The sequence below is a fragment of the Bombina bombina genome, chromosome 4, assembly GCF_027579735.1.
Source record: "Bombina bombina isolate aBomBom1 chromosome 4, aBomBom1.pri, whole genome shotgun sequence".
NCBI lineage: Eukaryota > Metazoa > Chordata > Amphibia > Anura > Bombinatoridae > Bombina > Bombina bombina.
In genome coordinates this window covers 1,141,276,674-1,141,299,244 of record NC_069502.1, presented here as the reverse complement: position 1 = coordinate 1,141,299,244, position 22,571 = coordinate 1,141,276,674, and the positions used below count along the sequence as shown (strand labels likewise).

The 22,571-nt window shown below is 39.4% G+C and overlaps 1 protein-coding gene across 1 annotated transcript in view; it reads right to left on the bottom strand.

Moving 5' to 3' along the window:
• Positions 1-22,571, bottom strand: part of MARK1 (microtubule affinity regulating kinase 1) — a 554,415-nt gene that overhangs the window by 377,853 nt on the left and 153,991 nt on the right. Inside the window, exons 2-3 of the mRNA XM_053712515.1 lie at positions 19,727-19,930; positions 19,165-19,218 (exon numbers count right to left, since the gene is read on the bottom strand). Of these exons, the coding sequence (XP_053568490.1) occupies positions 19,165-19,218; positions 19,727-19,930 (258 nt within the window). The remainder of the gene's footprint in view (positions 1-19,164; positions 19,219-19,726; positions 19,931-22,571) is intronic.

The window sequence follows — 22,571 nt, the reverse complement described above, 5'->3', positions numbered from 1 at the left end:
TGGATCTTCCACGCAAGAGTCACTAGAGAGGGAGGGATAAAAGAAAGACAGCCAATTCCGCTGAAAATAATCCACACCCAAAATAAAGTTTAAATCTTATAATGAAAAAAACTGAAATTATAAGCAGAAGAATCAAACTGAAACAGCTGCCTGAAGTACTTTTCTACCAAAAACTGCTTCAGAAGAAGAAAACACATCAAAATGGTAGAATTTAGTAAAAGTATGCAAAGAAGACCAAGTTGCTGCTTTGCAAATCTGATCAACCGAAGCTTCATTCCTAAACGCCCAGGAAGTAGAAACTGACCTAGTAGAATGAGCTGTAATCCTTTGAGGCGGAGTTTTACCCGACTCGACATAAGCATGATGAATTAAAGATTTCAACCAAGATGCCAAAGAAATGGCAGAGGCCTTCTGACCTTTTCTAGAACCGGAAAAGATAACAAATAGACTAGAAGTCTTTCGGAAATTCTTAGTAGCTTCAACGTAATATTTCAAAGCTCTAACTACATCCAAAGAATGCAATGATCTCTCCTTAGAATTCTTAGGATTAGGACACAATGAAGGAACCACAATTTCTCTAATAATGTTGTTAGAATTCACAACCTTAGGCAAAAAGTTAAAAGAAGTTCGCAACACCGCCTTATCCTGATGAAAAATCAGAAAAGGAGACTCACAAGAAAGAGCAGATAATTCAGAAACTCTTCTAGCAGAAGAGATGGCCAAAAGAAACAAAACTTTCCAAGAAAGTAATTTAATGTCCAGTGAATGCATAGGTTCAAACGGAGGAGCTTGAAGAGCCCCCAGAACCAAATTCAAACTCCAAGGAGGAGAAATTGACTTAATAACAGGTTTTATACGAACCAAAGCATGTACAAAACAATGAATATCAGGAAGATTAGCAATCTTTCTGTGAAAAAAGAACAGAAAGAGCAGAGATTTGTCCTTTCAAGGAACTTGCAGACAAACCTTTATCCAAACCATCCTGAAGAAACTGTAAAATTCTCGGAATTCTAAAAGAATGCCAGGAAAAATGATGAGAAAGACACCAAGAAATGTAAGTCTTCCAAACTCGATAATATATCTTCCTAGATACAGATTTACGAGCCTGTAACATAGTATTAATCACAGAGTCAGAGAAACCTCTTTGACTAAGAATCAAGCGTTCAATCTCCATACCTTCAAATTTAAGGATTTGAGATCCTGATGGAAAAAAGGACCTTGTGACAAAAGGTCTGGTCTCAACAGAAGAGTCCATGGTTGGCAAGAGGCCATCCGGACAAGATCCGCATACCAAAACCTGTGAGGCCATGCTGGAGCCACCAGCAGAACAAACAAGCATTCCTTCAGAATCTTGGAGATTACTCTTGGAAGAAGAACTTGAGGCGGAAAGATATAGGCAGGATGATACTTCCAAGGAAGTGACAATGCATCCACTGCTTCCGCCTGAGGATCCCTGGATCTGGACAGATACCTGGGAAGTTTCTTGTTTAGATGAGAAGCCATCAGATCTATTGCTGGAAGTCCCCACATTTGAACAATCTGAAGAAATACCTCTGGGTGAAGAGACCATTCGCCCAGATGTAACGTTTGGCGACTGAGATAATCCGCTTCATAATTGTCTATACCTGGGATATGAACCGCAGAAATTAGACAGGAGCTGGATTCCGCCCATACCAGTATTCGAGATACTTCTTTCATAGCCAGAGGACTGTGAGTCCCTCCTTGATGATTGATATATGCCACAGTTGTGACAATGTCTGTCTGAAAACAAATGAACGATTCTCTCTTTAGAAGAGGCCATGACTGAAGAGCTCTGAAAATTGCACGGAGTTCCAAAATATTGATTGGTAATCTCACCTCCTGAGATTCCCAAACCCCTTGTGCTGTCAGAGACCCCCAAACAGCTCCCCAACCTGTCAGACTTGCATCTGTTGAAATTACAGTCCAGGTCGGAAGAACAAAAGAAGCCCCCTGAACTAAACGATGGTGATCTGTCCACCACGTCAGAGAGTGTCGTACAATCGGTTTTAAAGATATCATTTGAGATATCTTTGTGTAATCCCTGCACCACTGGTTCAGCATACAGAGCTGAAGAGGTCGCATGTGAAAACGAGCAAAGGGGATCGCGTCCGATGCAGCAGTCATAAGACCTAGAATTTCCATGCATAAGGCTACCGAAGGGAATAATTGAGACTGAAGGTTTCGACAAGCTGAAATCAATTTTAGACGTCTCTTGTCTGTCAGAGACAGAGTCATGGACACTGAATCTATCTGGAAACCTAAAAAGGTTACCCTTGTCTGAGGAATCAATGAACTTTTTGGTAAATTGATCCTCCAACCATGATCTCGAAGAAACAATACAAGTCGATTCGTATGAGATTCTGCTAAATGTGAAGACTGAGCAAGTACCAAGATATCGTCCAAATAAGGAAATACCACAATACCCTGTTCTCTGATTACAGACAGAAGGGCACCGAGAACCTTTGTAAAAATCCTTGGAGCTGTTGCTAGGCCAAACGGCAGAGCCACAAACTGGTAATGCTTGTCTAGGAAAGAGAATCTCAGAAACTGAAAGTGATCTGGATGAATCGGAATATGCAGATATGCATCCTGTAAATCTATTGTGGACATATAATTCCCTTGCTGAACAAAAGGCAGGATAGTCCTTATAGTTACCATTTTGAATGTTGGTATCCTTACATAACGATTCAATATTTTTAAATCCAGAACTGGTCTGAAGGAATTCTCCTTCTTTGGTACAATGAAGAGATTTGAATAAAACCCCAGTCCCTGTTCCAGAACTGGAACTGGCATAATTACTCCAGCCAACTCTAGATCTGAAACACATTTCAGAAATGCTTGAGCCTTCGCTGGATTTACTGGGACACGGGAAAGAAAAAATCTTTTTGCAGGAGGCCTTATCTTGAAGCCAATTCTGTACCCTTCTGAAACAATGTTCTGAATCCAAAGATTGTGAATTGAATTGATCCAAATTTCTTTGAAAAATCGTAATCTGCCCCCTACCAGCTGGGCTGGAATGAGGGCCGCACCTTCACGTGGACTTTGGAGCTGGCTTTGGTTTTCTAAAAGGCTTGGATTTATTCCAGACTGGAGATGGTTTCCAAACTGATACCGCTCCTGTGGATGAAGGATCAGGCTTTTGTTCCTTATTGTGACGAAAGGAACGAAAACGATTATTAGACTTAAATTTACCTTTAGATTTTTTATCCTGTGGTAAAAAAGTTCCTTTCCCTCCAGTAACAGTTGAGATAATAGAATCCAACTGTGAACCAAATAATTTATTACCCTGGAAAGAAAGGGAAAGCAAAGTTGACTTAGAAGACATATCCGCATTCCAAGTTTTAAGCCATAAAGCTCTTTTAGCTAAAATGGCTAAAGACATATACCTGACATCAACCCTAATGATATCAAAGATGGCATCACAAATAAAGTTATTAGCATGTTGAAGAAGATTAACAATGCTATGAGAATTATGATCTGTTACTTGTTGCGCTAAAGCTTCTAACCAAAAAGTTGAAGCTGCAGCAACATCCGCTAAAGATATAGCAGGTCTAAGAAGATTACCTGAACATAAGTAAGCTTTTCTTAGAAATAATTCAATTTTCCTATCTAAAGGATCCTTAAAGGAAGTACTATCTGCCGTAGGAATAGTAGTACGTTTAGCAAGAGTAGAGATAGCCCCATCAACCTTAGGGATTTTGTCCCAAAACTCTAATCTGTCAGATGGCACAGGATATAATTGCTTAAAACGTTTATAAGGAGTAAAAGAATTACCCAAATTTTTCCATTCCCTGGAAATTACTTCAGAAATAGCATCAGGGACAGGAAAAACTTCTGGAATAACTACAGGAGATTTAAAAACCTTATTTAAACGTTTAGATTTAGTATCAAGAGGACCAGAATCCTTTATTTCTAATGCAATTAAGACTTCTTTAAAGAACGAATAAATTCCATTTTGAATAAATATGAAGATTTATCAGCATCAACCTCTGAAACAGAATCCTCTGAACCAGAGGAATCATTATCAGAATCAGAACGATGATGTTCATTTAAAAATTCATCTGAAATATGAGAAGTTTTAAAAGACCTTTTACGTTTACTAGAAGGAGGAATAACAGACATAGCCTTCTTAATGGATTTAGAAACAAAATCTCTTATGTTAACAGGAACACTCTGAGTATTAGATGTTGAAGGAACAACAACAGGTAATGTAACATTACTAAAGGAAATATTATCTGCATTAACAAGTTTGTCATGACATTCATTACAAACAACAGCTGGAGGAACAGATACCACAAGTTTACAGCAAATACACTTAACTTTGGTAGACCCAGCACTAGGCAGCGATTTTCCAGAAGTATCTTCTGACTCAGGGTCAATCTGGGACATCTTGCAATATGTAATAGAAAAAACAACATATAAAGCAAAATTGATCAAATTCCTTAAATAACAGTTTCAGGAATGGGAAAAAAATGCCAGTGAACAAGCTTCTAGCAACCAAAAGCAATAAACAATGAGACTTAAATAATGTGGAGACAATAGTGACGCCCATATTTTTTAGCGCCAAAAAAGACTCCCACATTATTTGGCGCCTAAATGCTTTTGGCGCCAAAAATGACGCCACATCCGGAACGCCGACACTTTTGGAGCAAAAAACGTCAAAAATGACGCAACTTCCGGCGACACGTATGACACCGGAAACAAAGAAAAAAATTTTGCGCCAAAAAAGTCTGCGCCAAGAATGACGCAATAAAATGAAGCATTTTCAGCCCCCGCAAGCCTAACAGCCCACAGGGAAAAAGTCAAATTTTAAGGTAAGAAAAAAATGATTTATTCATATGCATTATCCCAAATATGAAACTGACTGTCTGAAATAAGGAACGTTGAACATCCTGAATCAAGGCAAATAAATGTTTGAACACATATATTTAGAACTTTATATAAAAGTGCCCAACCATAGCTTAGAGTGTCACAGAAAATAAGACTTACTTACCCCAGGACACTCATCTACATGTAGTAGAAAGCCAAACCAGTACTGAAACGAGAATCAGTAGAGGTAATGGTATATATAAGAGTATATCGTCGATCTGAAAAGGGAGGTAAGAGATGAATCTCTACGACCGATAACAGAGAACCTATGAAATAGACCCCGTAGAAGGAGATCATTGAATTCAAATAGGCAATACTCTCTTCACATCCCTCTGACATTCACTGCATGCTGAGAGGAAAACCGGGCTCCAACCTGCTGCGGAGCGAATATCAACGTAGAATCTAGCACAAACTTACTTCACCACCTCCATAGGAGGCAAAGTTTGTAAAACTGATTTGTGGGTGTGGTGAGGGGTGTATTTATAGGCATTTTGAGGTTTGGGAAACTTTGCCCCTCCTGGTAGGAATGTATATCCCATACGTCACTAGCTCATGGACTCTTGCTAATTACATGAAAGAAAAAAATGTTTACCTGCCACTGCCTGCACTGATATCTTGTGAGTGTGACGTGATGCTTCACTAGTGTCTCTGTCTCTGACAACAGGGGTTAGTGTTTCTGTTTTACCCATTGGCCGTGCCGTGCCCGGAACTTAGTTAACTTCCATCATGATCCCGGACTCTGACTGACTGTGATTGGCTTTGGCATGCCGCACGCACATTGGCTCCACTCCTGACTGCACAGGTAGTCTGCTCAATCGACTCGTGACTGCACATGTAGTCAGTCAGCGTGAGAGACTGAGTGAGAGACGAGTGAGAGACGAGTGACGACAGAGGCAGCTGAGCGAGGAGGGCGGCTAGAGACGGCTACTCGGCTAGTGGTGTTGAGTCAGTGTGAGGCTGAGTGGCATTGTGGCAGGCTGATTAAATTGAACCAGTAACTGGAGGAGTGGACTGGACAGGTGTCAGGTGGTCAGTAGCGCAATGCCTGCAACCAGTGAAGCTGAGCGTTTTAGGGGAGTATCAGGGCCGAACCATCTCACAGAGTGTATCACTTCACAGTCACACACTACATATAGTACTGGCCGGGGGGTAGTAGGGACCTAGGGTCACCATAATATCACCATAAAAAGCATGGCTCAGTGCAAATGGGCAGCCAAGGAGCCAAATCACTGCTGCATAGGTGTAATGGACAATTAATAACTGTATAACAACAATAAAATATACTACAAGATGCTTTTTTCCCTGCCAACATTAGATTTTCATATTTAATAGCAGAACACTATAATGGATTTAATTATATTTGAATGGTCCAACTCCATACTACATTTGTGACATTGCCTGTGAGTATCAGTACTGTAGGTTTTAACTACAAGAAAAAAAAGCAGACTTTCATTCTAGTATCTCTTTATTACGATGATGTTTTGTATTTATTTATTTTGATAGAAATTATGTTGAATGTATAAAAAGTTATTTTACCCAGAATAAAAAACTGCTATAAATTTGGTTGACAACTGTGTATCATGCATGGGAATTGTGGCCAATCATGTGGTTAAATCATTTGCAATAAAAGGGTAAATATTGCTGTCTCTGTGATACTATTAATGCTGTAAAATACTTACTTGGTAACATAGAACAACCTGGATCATAGAATTACAACTCTTGCTCCTCTCTCTATGAACCATTTGATTTAGGCTCCTTTGATATTTGATTTATATTTAAATAAATAATAAAGTTGTTATTCTATGACCTCACAGGGTGATGACTAATGTACAATTAAACCGAAGCTTAAAGGGACACTGAACCCAAATTTTCTCTTTCATGATTCAGATAGAGCATGCAATTTTAATCAACTTTCTAATTTACTCCTATTATCAATCTTTCTTCGTTTTCTTGCTATCTTTATTTGAAAAAGAAGGCATCTAAACTAAGGAGCAAGCATTTTTTTGTTTAGCACCCTGGACAGCCCTTGTTTATTGGTGGGTGAATTTATCCACCAATCAGCAAGAACAACCCAGGTTCTCAACCAAAAATGGTCCGGCTTCTAAACTTACATTCTTGTTTTTTAAATAAAGATACCAAGAGAAAGAAGAAAAATTGATAATAGGAGTAAATTAGAAAGTTGCTTAAAATTGCATGCTCTGAATCACGAAAGAAAAAAATTGGGTTGTGTCCATTTAAACCTATATGCATGTGTGTGTATGTCTGTGTGTATGTATGTGTGTGTATTTATGCATGTATGTTTGTGTGTGTGTGTGTGTATTTATGCATGTATGCGTGTGTGTGTGTATTTATGCATGTATGTTTGTGTGTGTGTCTGTGTATTTATGCATGTATGCGTGTGTGTATGTGACTGTGTGTGTACTTATGCATGTGTGTATGTGACTGTGTATTTATGCATGTATGTGTGTGTGTGTGTGTGTATGTGACTGTGTGTGTGTTTATGCATGTATGTGTGTGTATGTATGTTTGTGGAACCAGCAGATTACAGACGTTGTTACTACAGCATTGGGGGTAAACAGTGTCACTATACAGTATCACTATATACAGTACGGGGGGCTGGACCATGTCACAGACTACTGTGGTCACTATATAAAGTACTGGGGTTGGTAGGGTCAGGCCAGCCATCTCACCAGCAAATTACAGATTGTGTCACCAACTCACTATATACACTACTGGTGGGTTAAATAGTGTCACTATATACAGTAATAGGGGGTAAGACCATCTCACAGACTGTGGGCACAGGGTACCCCCTTTTGCAGACATGTAATATGATTCACATTTTTTTTTTCTGTGTTAAATGTTTAAAAAAAAAGAAAAAAAATAGATATGTATCAAATTCACTTTTTTGGGGGGTGGGGGGAGGGCCTTCATAGAGTCTTGCACCTGAGCCCTGTGGTTTCTAGTTACGCCTCTGGGAGGGAGTTTGGCTTTGAAAAATTAATTGCAGCAAACAAGAGGTTAATTTGTTTTAATAATGTGTAAACTTGGCTGGTATGTAACTCTATAACAACAAAACAGTAGTGTCTAGTAAATCACCACCTAAATACGGACTGCAGGTTCTTGTGTGAGAACCTGCAGTCTTAGGCAGGCAAAGCCTGCCGAATGGGTTAATAAATCGACCCAAAAGTGTGGAAGCTCTCCCAGGCATCTGCAGAGTTCAATAATCATTAAAGGAGTATCTATAAAAGAGCAAGCAGACTTACTGATTTATTTCAATATCTGATAAAGACATACATGGATTGTAAATGTGTCATCCGGAAAACAGCCAATATAAAGTGGAAAGTGGTATAAAAATTGAAGTTTCTACATTCAATGAATCAGTGGTGTTGTCATTAAAAAAGAAGGCAAAATATCAAACCCAATATTCAAATTTACAAATAAATCAAAATCAACGTACGTCCATATATTATTATTATTTTTGGAGTTTCATATATTATTGTAGGATAGAACAATTTAACAATTAAGGGAGTTCTTGCCAGCCAGAATTAAAGGGACATGAAACCCAAAACTTTTACTTTCATAATTTAGAAAGAGTATGCAATTTTAAACAACTTTCTAATTTACTTCTATTATCTAATGTGCTCCATTCTCTTGATATTCTTTGCTGAAAAGCATATCTAGATAGGTTCAGTAGCTGCTGATTGGTGGCTGCACATAGATGCCTCGTGTGATTGGCTGACCCATGTGCATTGCTATTTCTTTAACAAAGGATATTTAAAAAATGAAACAAATTACATAATATAAGTAAATTAGAATGTTGTTTAAAATTGTATTCTCTACCTGAATCATGAAAGAAAAATGCTGGGTTTAGTGTCCCTTTAATAACAAGTTAATTCAAAATAAATGCTGAAGCAGATTTGCCCGTCTATGACACAGAAACACACACGTTTTCTAAGTGGTTACAAGTGACAATGCAGGCGGAAAGTAACCAATACAATTGTTTTCGGAATGTTAAGATTTTTCGACTTTTAAAAGTATAAGATTCATGTGAAAGGTAATACTAAGGTATTTGTCATAAATATACTAAAGGGGCTGTTAAGTCAAAATTAATCTTTCATGATTCAGACAGAGCGTGTGAATTTTAACAATTTTCCAGGTTACTTTATTATCAAATTTGCTTTGTTCTGTTGATATTGTTTGTTAAGAGTAAAGCTAGGTAGGCTGATAGAAGCTCAGGAGTGTGCACGTATCTTTAGCAGCCGTGTGGCAGCAGTGTTTGCAGCATTGTTTATAGCAATATTATTTATAGATACAAACACTGCTGTCAGATAGCTAGGCACGTGCACTCTCCTGAGCTCACTTAAGATTACTCTTTAATAAAGGGTACCAAGAGAACTAAGCAAAACTGATAACAAAGGTACATTGGAAAGTTGTTTAAAATGTCCTGCTCTATCAAGTCCATAAAACTTTAAAGGGACAGTAAAGTCCTAATTAGACAGAGCATACAATGTTAAACAACTTTCCAATTTACTTCAATTTCTATTATTTAATTTGCTTCCTTCACTTGTTATCCTTTGCTGAAAGGTTTATCTAGGTACGCTCAGGAGCAGCAAAGAACCTAGGTTCTAGCTGCTGATTGGTGGCTGCATATATATATATATATATATATATATATATATATATATATATGCACCGATTGTCATTGACTCACAAATGTGTTCAGTTAGAAACCAGTAGTGCATTGCTGCTCTTTCAACAAATGATACCAAGAGAATAATGCAAGTTTGATAATAGAAGTAAACTGGAAAAGTAATTTAAAATTGTATGTTCTACCTAAATCGTGAAAGAAAATTTGTGGGTGTCATGTCCCTTTAATTTTGACTTTACTGTCCCTTTAAAAACACACATTGTTTGAAAAAGTGAACGCACTAAGCTATTTTAAAGCAAATAGTTAGCGCTGTGATGATCAGATTTCTTCTATTTGCTTTGCTCCAATGCCCCTTAATTCCCAAACGACAAGCCCTCTGCCGTGAAATATTGATGAACTAAGGTTGATGTCATCTATGACTCACTCAGCTACAACCATTTCACTGCCAGGACTTAAAGGGACAGTAAAGTCATAATTAGACATTTATGATTCAGACAGAACATACAATTTTAAACAACTTTCCAATTTACTTCTATTATTTAATTTGCTTCATTCTCTTGTTATCATTTGCTGAAGGGTTTATTTAGGTAAGCTCAGGCGCAGCAAATAACCTAGGTTCAAGTTGCTGATTGGTGGCTGCATATATATACTGATTGTCATTGGCTCACCCATGTGTTCAGTTAGAAACCAGTAGTGCATTGCTGCTCCTTCAACAAATGATACCAAGAGAATGAAACACATTTGATAAAAGAAGTAAACTGGAAAGTTGTTTAAAATTGTATGTTCTACCTAAATCATGAAAGAAAATGTCTGGGTTTCATGTCCCTTTAAGGTCTCCTTTATATATAACTAGTTGTAGGATAAAAATGACAAGATGCTCTGATAAAGACTGTAGCTGCTAAATATTTTAGGAAGAGAATCTTCAAAATAACTTTACTTCTGATTTCTGACTAAACACAAATATTTCTGTTGTATAACAAAGAAGCAAATATAAGATAAAGCTGTAAATGAAGGTCTTCCGAGCAGGGTCCTTCTCCCGTATTGGTTTTTTTGTTCCGCCTGTTTTATGTATCTTTACTTCTTTTTACCATGAATTAGTGCGATTCTATTTGCTACTTATGTAGCTCAGCGCTTTTCAACATTTTGTGGCGCTTTACAAATAAATAACAAAATAATAATAAATTACAACATTAATAATAAAAATAATTGATTAAAGGGACATTCTAGTCAAAAATAAACTTTCATGATTCAGACAGGGCATGCAATTTTAAACAACTTTCCAATTTACTTTGTTCTTTTTGTATTCTTTGTGGAAAGCTAAACCTCGGTAGGGTCATATGCTCATTTCTAAGCCATCGAACTGCCTCTTATCTCAGTGCATTTTGACAGTTAGACACTGCTAGTTCATGTGTTTCATATAGATAACATTGTGCTCATTCCTGTGGAGTTACTTAGGAGAGGGCACTGATTGCCTTAAATGCATGTCTGTCCAAAAAAATAACTGAGCTAAGGGGCAATCTGCAGAGGCTTAGAAACCAGTAGATCAGAGAGGTAAAAAGTGTATGAATATAACAGTGCTGGTTATGCAAAACTGGGGAATGGGTAATAACATAATTTATGCTTACCTGATAAATTCCTTTCTCCTGTAGTGTGATCAGTCCACGGGTCATCATTACTTCTGGGATATTAACTCCTCCCCAACAGGAAGTGCAAGAGGATCACCCAGCAGAGTTGCTATATAGCTCCTCCCCTCTACGTCACACCCAGTCATTCGACCAAGAACCAACGAGAAAGGAGAAGCTAAAGGGTGCAGTGGTGACTGGAGTATAATTTAAAAATTTTGACCTGCCATAAAAAACAGGGCGGGCCGTGGACTGATCACACTACAGGAGAAAGGAATTTATCAGGTAAGCATAAATTATGTTTTCTCCTGTTAAGTGTGATCAGTCCACGGGTCATCATTACTTCTGGGATACCAATACCAAAGCAAAAGTACACGGATGACGGGAGGGACAGGCAGGCTCTTTATACAGAAGGAACCACTGCCTGAAGAACCTTTCTCCCAAAAATAGCCTCCGAAGAAGCAAAAGTGTAAAATTTGTAAAATTTGGAAAAAGTATGAAGCGAAGACCAAGTTGCAGCCTTGCAAATCTGTTCAACAGAGGCCTCATTCTTAAAGGCCCAAGTGGAAGCCACAGCTCTAGTGGAATGAGCTGTAATTCTTTCGGGAGGCTGCTGTCCAGCAGTCTCATAAGCTAAACGTATTATGCTACGAAGCCAAAAAGAGAGAGGTAGCAGAAGCTTTTTGACCTCTCCTCTGACCAGAGTAAACGACAAACAGGAAAGACGTTTGTCGAAAATCTTTAGTTGCCTGTAAATAAAACTTTAGGGCACGAACTACATCCAGATTGTGCAGAAGTCGTTCCTTCTTTGAAGAAGGATTTGGACACAAGGATGGAACAACAATCTCTTGATTGATATTCCTGTTAGTGACTACCTTAGGTAAGAACCCAGGTTTAGTACGCAGAACTACCTTATCCGAGTGAAAAATCAAATAAGGAGAATCACAATGTAAGGCTGATAACTCAGAGACTCTTCGAGCCGAGGAAATAGCCATTAAAAATAGAACTTTCCAAGATAACAACTTTATATCAATGGAATGAAGGGGTTCAAACGGAACGCCCTGTAAAACGTTAAGAACAAGGTTTAAACTCCATGGCGGAGCAACAGTTTTAAACACGGGCTTAATCCTGGCCAAAGCCTGACAAAAAGCCTGAACGTCTGGAACTTCTGACAGACGTTTGTGCAACAGAATGGACAGAGCTGAGATCTGTCCCTTTAAGGAACTAGCGGATAAACCCTTTTCTAAACCTTCTTGTAGAAAAGACAATATCTTAGGAATCCTAACCTTACTCCAAGAGTAACCTTTGGATTCGCACCAATATAGGTATTTACGCCATATTTTATGGTAAATCTTTCTGGTAACAGGCTTCCTAGCCTGTATTAAGGTATCAATTACTGAATCAGAAAATCCACGTTTTGATAAAATCAAGCGTTCAATTTCCAGGCAGTCAGCTTCAGAGAAATTAGATTTTGATGTTTGAAGGGACCTTGAATCAGAAGGTCCTGTCTCAGAGGCAGAGACCAAGGTGGACAGGATGACATGTCCACTAGATCTGCATACCAGGTCCTGCGTGGCCACGCAGGCGCTATTAGAATCACCGATGCTCTCTCCTGTTTGATCCTGGCAATCAATCGAGGAAGCATCGGGAAGGGTGGAAACACATAAGCTCTCCCGAAGGTCCAAGGTGCTGTCAAAGCATCTACCAGGACCGCTCCCGGATCCCTGGATCTGGACCCGTAACGAGGAAGCTTGGCGTTCTGTCGAGACGCCATGAGATCTATTTCTGGTTTGCCCCAACGACGAAGTATTTGGGCAAAGACCTCCGGATGAAGTTCCCACTCCCCCGGATGAAAAGTCTGATGACTTAAGAAATCCGCCTCCCAGTTCTCCACTCCCGGAATGTGGATTGCTGATAGGTGACAAGAGTGAGACTATGCCCAGCGAATTATCTTTGATACTTCCATCATTGCTAGGGAGCTTCTTGTCCCTCCTTGATAGTTGATGTAAGCTACAGTCGTGATGTTGTCCGACTGAAATCTGATGAACCCCCGAGTTGTTAACTGGGGCCAAGCCAGAAGGGCATTGAGAACTGCTCTCAATTCCAGAATGTTTATTGGTAGGAGACTCTCCTCCTGAGTCCATGATCCCTGAGCCTTCAGGGAATTCCAGACAGCGCCCAAACCTAGCAGGCTGGCGTCTGTTGTTACAATCGTCCATTCTGGTCTGCTGAATGGCATCCCCCTGGACAGATGTGGCCGAGAAAGCCACCACAGAAGAGAATTTCTGGTCTCTTGATCCAGATTCAGAGTAGGGGACAAATCTGAGTAATCCCCATTCCACTGACTTAGCATGCACAATTGCAGCGGTCTGAGGTGTAAGCGTGCAAAGGGTACTATGTCCATTGCCGCTACCATTAAGCCGATCACCTCCATGCATTGAGCCACTGACGGGTGTTGAATGGAATGAAGGACACGGCAAGCGTTTTGAAGTTTTGTTAACCTGTCTTCTGTAAGGTAGATCTTCATTTCTACAGAATCTATAAGAGTCCCCAAGAAGGGAACTCTTGTGAGTGGAAAGAGAGAACTCTTCTTTTCGTTTACCTTCCACCCATGCGATCTTAGAAATGCCAGTACTAACTCTGTATGAGACTTGGCAGTTTGAAAGCTTGAAGCTTGTATCAGAATGTCGTCTAGGTATGGAGCTACCGAAATTCCTCGCGGTCTTAGCACCGCCAGAAGAGCCCCCAGAACCTTTGTGAAGATTCTTGGAGCCGTAGCCAACCCGAATGGAAGAGCTACAAACTGGTAATGCCTGTCTAGGAAGGCAAACCTTAGATACTGGTAATGATCTCTGTGAATCGGAATGTGAAGGTAAGCATCCTTTAAATCCACTGTGGTCATGTACTGACCCTTTTGGATCATGGGTAGAATTGTCCGAATAGTTTCCATTTTGAACGATGGAACTCTTAGGAATTTGTTTAGGATCTTTAAATCCAAGATTGGTCTGAAGGTTCCTTCTTTCTTGGGAACCACAAACAGATTTGAGTAAAATCCCTGTCCGTGTTCCGACCGCGGAACCGGATGGATCACTCCCATTAGTAACAGATCTTGTACGCAGCGTAGAAACGCCTCCTTCTTTATTTGGTTTGTTGACAACCTTGACAGATGGAATCTCCCTTTTGGGGGAGAGGTTTTGAAATCCAGAAGATATCCCTGAGATATGATCTCTAGTGCCCAGGGATCCTGGACATCTCTTGCCCAAGCCTGGGCGAAGAGAGAAAGTCTGCCCCCCACTAGATCCGTTCCCGGATCGGGGGCCCTCAATTCATGCCGTCTTAGGGGCAGCAGCAGGTTTTCTGGCCTGCTTGCCCTTGTTCCAGGACTGGTTAGGTCTCCAGCCTTGTCTGTAACGAGCAACAGCTCCTTCCTGTTTTGGAGCAGAGGAAGTTGATGCTGCTCCTGCTTTGAAATTACGAAAGGAACGAAAATTAGACTGTCTAGCCCTAGGCTTGGCTCTGTCTTGAGGCAGGGCATGGCCTTTACCTCCTGTAATGTCAGCGATAATTTCTTTCAAACCGGGCCCGAATAAGGTCTGCCCTTTGAAAAGTATGTTAAGTAACTTAGATTTAGAAGTAACGTCAGCTGACCACGATTTTAGCCACAGAGCTCTGCGTGCCTGAATTGCGAAACCGGAATTCTTAGCCGTAAGTTTAGTTAAATGTACTACGGCATCTGAAACTAATGAATTAGCTAGCTTAATGGTTTTAAGCCTGTTTGAAATTTCTTCGATAGTAATTGAGTCAAGAGTCTCTTCCAGGGACTCGGACCAAAAAGCGGCCGCGGCCGTGACAGACGCAATACATGCCAGGGGTTGTAGTATAAAACCTTGTTGAACAAACATTTTCTTAAGGTAACCCTCTAATTTTTTATCCATTGGATCTGAAAAGGCACAGCTATCCTCCACCGGGATAGTGGTACGCTTAGCCAGAGTAGAAACCGCTCCCTCCACCTTAGGGATCGTCTGCCATAAGTCCCGCGTGGTGGCGTCTATTGGGAACATTTTTCTAAATACAGGAGGGGGGGAAAAGGGTACACCGGGCCTATCCCACTCCTTAGTAATTATCTCTGTAAGCCTCTTAGGTATAGGAAATACGTCAGTACTCGCCGGTACCGCATAGTATCTATCCAGCCTACATAACTTCTCTGGAATTGCAACGGTGTTACAATCATTCAGAGCCGCTAATACCTCCCCTAGTAGAACGCGGAGGTTCTCAAGCTTAAACTTAAAATTAGAAATGTCTGAATCCACTCTATTGGGATCAGAACCGTCACCTGCAGATTGAAGCTCTCCGTCCTCATGTTCCGCATACTGTGACCCAGTATCTGACATGGCCCTATTATTATCAGCGCACTCTTTTCTCACCCCAGAGTGGTCACGCTTCCCTCTAAGTTCTGGTAATTTAGACAAAACTTCAGTCATAACATTAGCCATGTCCTGCAATGTGATTTGTAATGGCCGCCCTGAAGTACTCGGCGTTACCAAATCACGCACCTCCCGAGCGGGAGATTCAGGTACTGACACGTGAGGCAAGTTAGTCGGCATAACTTTCCCCTCGTTGTTTGGTGAATGATGTTCAATTTGTACAGATTGACTTTTATTTAAAGTAGCATCAATGCAATTAGTACATAAATTTCTATTGGGCTCCACTTTGGCTTTAGCACATATAGCACAGAGATATTCCTCTGAATCAGACATGTTAAACACACTAGCAATTAAACCAGCAGCTTGGAAATACTTTTCAATTTAAATTTCAATAGTATGAAAAAAACGTACTGTGCCTTTAAGAAGCACAGAAGTTATGACAGTTGAGAAACAATAAAATCAAATTTTAACCGGAAAAATATATATTTAGCAAAGGATTGTCCCCATTTGCAATGGATAACTAACCCTTAAATGACAGAAAAAAAATACAGAATATAACGTTTTTTATCACAGTCAAGCACTATCTCACAGGTCTGCTGTGAGTGATTACCTCCCTCAAAATAACTTTTGACGACCCTTAAGCTCTGTAGAGACGAACCGGATCATGCAGGGAAGAAAAACAGACTTGTGACTGAATTCCTGATGCGTAGCAAAAGCGCCAAATTAAGCCCCTCCCCCTCACACACAACAGTGAGGGAGATCAGTAAACTGTCAAAAATTGAATAAAATGCCCGCCAAGTGGATAATTAGTGCCCAACACAATTTTTCACCCAGTACCTCAGAAAATTAAACGATTTAACATGCCAGCAAAACGTTTAACCTGATAATAAATTGTCACAGAAACCTACTGCTAGCCGTTCTCACTGCAATATAGGCTAAGGTTTATTCATACAGTATCATTCCAGTGAAGTGCCATTCCCCAGAATACTGAAGTGAAAATATACATACATGACAGCCTGATACCAGTTGCTACTACTGCATTTAAGGCTGAACTTACTTTATATAGGTATTTGCAGTATTTTCTAATCAATTCCATTCTCAGAAAATAATAAGCTGCTACATACCTCTTTGCAGGTGACCCTGCCCGCTGTCCCCTGATCTGAAGTATACCTCACCCCTCAGATGGCCGAGAACAGCAACATGATCTTAACTACTCCGGCTAAAATCATATAGAAACTCAGGTAGATTCTTCTTCAAATTCTCCCTGAGAAGGAACAACACACTCCGGTGCTGTTTTAAAATAACAAACTTTTGATTGAAGTTATAAAAACTAAGTATAATCACCACAGTCCTCTCACACATCCTATCTATTAGTTGGGTGCAAGAGAATGACTGGGTGTGACGTAGAGGGGAGGAGCTATATAGCAACTCTGCTGGGTGATCCTCTTGCACTTCCTGTTGGGGAGGAGTTAATATCCCAGAAGTAATGATGACCCGTGGACTGATCACACTTAACAGGAGAAAAAGGGATTATCTATCTTTTTAAACAATAAAAATTCCGGAGTAGACTGTCCCTTTAATGACAATGATGGGGAGCCTTTATATATGTGTGTGTTTATTTTTAGACAGGCAGTAAATAATTAAAAACATTTAATAATCAACATAATATAGAACTAATTAAAATACTTTAAAAATGTAATATTTGCAATAAAAGATTAAAATGCTAGTCTATAGATTTCAAGCACAGAAATAGCCAAATTGCACAGTTATATAGTGAATATATCGGATGTTTAATTGCGAAACTGCTCTGCTGTGTCCGCATTAATTAATGCAAGAACAACAAACTGGATTTGCATATTCCTGAGCGAAAAAAAAAGGTCTGAGTAAGAGAGAAAAAAAACATTCCATATTTAGTACATTTTGTCATTGGGTAAGTCTTTTGTTCTCTACAAACACAGAAACGGGCTAAACCGCTGAATATGGTTTATGAAAAAATGTAGATGAAACAAAACTCTTAATAAAACCGCAGTTCGGAGAGCTGGTTTACAGCAACAGATACATTATATGTGCTACGTTCTTCCTAGGAATGCCACACACTGATGCAATATCGTAGCTGCAAAAATACTAAATCCACAATGTTCCCACAGCGAGGTTGTCTGCATAAAGGGAGAGGCTTCCATTACCCCTTAGATGCCGGGGAAGACACTAACACAAGGTTAAGGGTCAGTCTAGTCAAAATTAAACTTTCATGATTCAGATAAGGCATGCAATTTTTAACAACTTTCCATTTTACTTTTACAATCAAATTTGCTTTGTACTCTTGGTAAACCTAGGTAGGCTCATATGCTAATTTCTAAGACCTTGAAGGCCGCATCTTATCATAGTGCATATTGACAGTTTTTCCACAGCTAGACAGAGCTAGTTCATGTGTGTCATTTAGATAACAGTGTGCTCACTCCCGTATAGTTACCTAGAAGTCAGCACTGATTGGCTAAAATTCAAGTCTGTCAAAAGAACTGAGATAAGGGGGCAGTCTGTAGAGGCATAGATACAAGGTAATCACAGTGGTAAAAAGTATATTAATATAACCGTGTTGGTTATGCAAAACTGGGGTATAGGTAATAAAGGGATTTTCTATCTTTTTAAACAATAACAATTCTGGAGTAGACTGTCCCTTTAATTCTATCCCTAGGCCTAATGCTAACCAGAGCCGAAAATCCCAGCCATATAATCCTATCCCTGCCCCGACCCAAGTCCTTACATTTACCCTATATCTAGCCCCAGCTCCAGTCTTATATCTACTGCTAATCTTATACCTGGCCCTAACAACAGCCCTAGCCTCTGCACTAATCCTATCTGTGGCCCAAAACACAATTCCACACAAGCCCTAACATGTACCCTATTCCTGGTCTCAGTGCTAGTCAAAAACCGTAGTGCTAATCATATCCCTGGCTGTAGCCACAGCCCTAGCCTCAGTGCAAAACAACCTAGCTCAAGTCGAACACTTACTCTATTCCTGGTCTCAGTACTAGTCAAAAACACTAGTGCTAATACTATCCCTGGCCCTAACTACAGCCCTAGCCTCGGCGCTAATCATATCCTTGGCCCCAATACAACCCCAGCCCAAGCCTCAACACTTACCCTATTCCTGGCTTCAGTCCTAGCCCTAGTGCTAATCCAATCCCTGGCCCTAACCAAGGCCATAGCCTCAGCCCTAACACTATCCCTGGTGCCAAACACCCTAGCTCAGGCCTGACACCCTATCCCGAGCTTCAGTCTCAATGCCTGGCCCTCGCCACAGATCTTGGCCAAACTACTTATATACCTCACAATGCAAACTGATACAGGAGAAGGATCCTGTTCTGAAGAACTAACAATCTATGAGATTCTCTCCCCACAATAAGCAGATCTAAATGATCTCTTCCTGAACCTCCTGTACTGCTCACTTACTCTATGTGCCGTATGAGTAAACAATCTGCAAACTCCCAATAATATGACCGTCCATAGACTTCCAGAGAAATAAACTGTACAGACACCTTCATCTAATATAATTGTCAGGCTTGTAACTAGTGCCCCTTACCTTTTGGAGGCTGGTGGGATTCAGTTGTGTTTTATCAATTATTTTCACAGCCACCTGCAATATAAAACAAATGAATTACCAAAAAAAAAAAAAAAAAAGACATGCAGTTTTGTAGATCTTCATTACCGAAACACATAAAAAAAAATGGGTAAGCAATGTTCAGAAAGACCACATTTTTGCTAAAGCTTTATTGTGTTACAATGAGGAGTCTGTATATCCTTGCATGGGTCAGAAAAGTCAGACGGATATGGTTTCATCTGAAGCACAGCTGTTTAAACCATTAGTCTCCGCTTGCAGTCTGGGCATCTAAAAATCAGTAATTTGCTACTTTTGGGTCATACAACAAGGTTATACATTGAGGGTATTATTTAAAGTAAAGAAACATTCTTTGAAAGGGTTATTGGCCCTTTGCTTATAAGCCAGATATAAATGCTCAAGTTATGGGATGATTCCGCTAAAAGCAGAATACCATTATCTGATATTAGGCTTAAGAATGGCTGGCTATATATGTGCAGAATTAATTTTCAGGATACATTTTTAGTCAAAACACCTGTGAACTTACCTCTCTACCGGTAAGGACATGTCTGGCCAGTTTCACCTTGGCAAAGTTTCCTTTCCCTATGGTCTTTAGCAGGCGATAGTTTCCAACATGAGGTTGTTCATCAGTATTAGAGGCTATGGAGTTACGGCATCGAGGAAGGCTCTGTCTGCTGCTTGATTTGGTAGGTGGAACGTGGGGCTCTGTGTACCCGTCCAGTGAAGTGTGCTGCAAGACAAAAGTGATAATATAAATAATGAACAACAACACGTTGCAAAACAGTTACATTTTGAGGTGTTTTCATGTGAAAGTCAGCTCTTTGCAAATATGCTGCAGGAATTTCAAGTGATTTAGCATATGAGTAACGTCCCTTTAAATAGACAATTGTAAAAAGTTTCACATCAGTCAATGTTTCGGCTCCACAGTGAGCCTTTTTCAAGACAATCTGTTATTCACTTCGGCATGTTCAAGCCGCCATTCCCAAATGCTGTACTTATTTTTAAAATTGTATTATCTGTCTGAATCAGAAAATAATATGTTTGGGTTTCATATCCCTTTAAGCAAGAATGTCACTTTAATTATGAAGAACTCCAGTTGGCAGTTACAAATAAATTACAGATTTCAGTGAACAGGCACATTTCTTCTCTGTGGAAACAAAAAAACACCTTTGTATGGTAAAGAACTTATAAATGTTCTGTAGACAAAAAAGATTTATCAGGTTATCTTTGCTTGATAAAGTCAAGGTAAAGTCAACCGATTGTCACATGTGCCCAAACACTGGCATACACAGACTACACCAGGTACCCAATTGTACCCAGAGGCCACCTAGAGTAATTTCTCAAAACATACATCAAAGCTTGACAAATATCAGGACCCAAGGAGATATGGTTCCTAAAATTCTAGATCTGGCTCCTAATTTTTTGTATTCTTCTACAAACATCTTTTACATGGGTTCCTCATAAAAATTATGGCTGGCTCTTTAACAATCTGAGTGGCTCCTTAGTTTAAAATAAAATTGTGAGCCCCTGCATTACGCAACACCTTTAAACTGTTTAAATTCACTGTGTGATGAAGGCCTAGGGGCTTAAAGGGACATTGTACACTAGATTCTTCTTAGCATAAATGTTTTGTAAATGATCCATTTATACAGCTCATCTGGGAGTGTTTTTGTAAAAATTTATATTTTTGTCTATTTTATAATAACATTGTGCTGATTTTCAGACTTCTAACCCAGGCCCAAAGTTTTAGATGTATATGTGCGTTTACAGACTCCTGCTGGCTCCTGTTTGTATAATCTGTCTTTTCATATGCAGAGAAGGGGGGGGTGTCTGCTGTTCCTGTTTTCCCAGCCCCTTTCAATGGGTGTCCCAGCCTAACCTTATCAACAGTGCTAAACTGGGAGCTTCTCAGTAAGTTTTTAAAAAGGTTTCATACAGGATTTTTAGATCAGTAACTGTGCATATTATTCTTTATAGTAGTGTCTATTACCTGCAGTTATATGAAAATGGGTGTATACTGCCCCTTCAAAAGGGAGAAAAAAAACTGTCAATCTGTAATTAAAATGGTGTCAGTGAGTTTTGGAGCTTAAAATAAAAGGGACGTGCTAGTGTGCATTACATGATAGGATGGAGGCTTTATGCTGCAATACTGTTCATTACACCTCTGTATGAATAATACTTATACACATAACTGCATGAATTCTGGTAATGTAGGTGTTAAAAAGTATGCTATAAATCACTGTACCATCCTCATACATAGAACAAGATTAACATGTAAAATGCCACACTTAAAGGTACATTCCAGCAAAAATTGGAATCCACATGGATGCATTTTGTTTTGAATGGAAGCATTTTTGTAATATAAGCAAAAATGCTTCTAATAAAAGCTATAGAAGTTTCAAGTGTATTTAAGTATGCATTGTGCATTTTAAACACAGCACTTGCTCAGAGAACCTAATGAGCTTGTATCATCTGGTAATGACTCAATCTGTTAATTGCTGACATGATACAAACCCCACTGGTGCTCTGAGCAGCTGTAGTACTTAAAATGATGCTGCACTGAGAATATCTAGCTATACATCACATACAGAGAAAAATGCTAACACTAAAACAGTGATAACTTTTACTAGAGGCATTTTTGCCAGTACATGTATATTAAAAATATATTTCAATTCAAAGGTGTAATTCATCTATGTGCATTTAAAGGGATAGTCTAGGCCTAAATAAACTTTCATGATTCACATAGGGCATGTAATTTTAAACAATTTTCCAATTTACTTTAATCACCAATTTTGCTTTGTTCTCTTGGTATTCTTAGTTGAAATCTTAACCTAGGAGGTTCATATGCTAATTTCTTAGACCTTGAAGGCCACCTCTTTCCAGAATGCATTTTAACAGTTTTTCACCACTAGAGGGTGTTAGTTCATGTGTTTCATATAGATAACACTGTGCTCGTGCACGTGAAGTTATCTGGGAGCAGGCACTGATTGGCTAAACTGCAAGTCTGTCAAAAGAGGCTTAGATACAAGATAATCACAGAGGTTAAAAGTATATTAATATAACTGTGTTGGTTATGCAAAACTGGGGAATGGGTAATAAAGGAATTATCTATCTTTTAAAACAATAAAAATTCTGGTGTAGACTGTCCCTTTAAAGTTTGAGCGGAATGTCCCTTTAACTGTATAAATAACACCTGAACGGAAAAGTTGAAGACATTTCCATAAAGAAGATGGACGAGAAAGGCTTCATAAGAAACCTGCACAGTAAAACCAGTCACCCACACCCACTGTTTCTTCTCTATCTGTCATTAGGCTATAAGTTCTTTAGAATATTTTAAAATATCATTCCGCTTAAAGGTACAGTAAAATGAA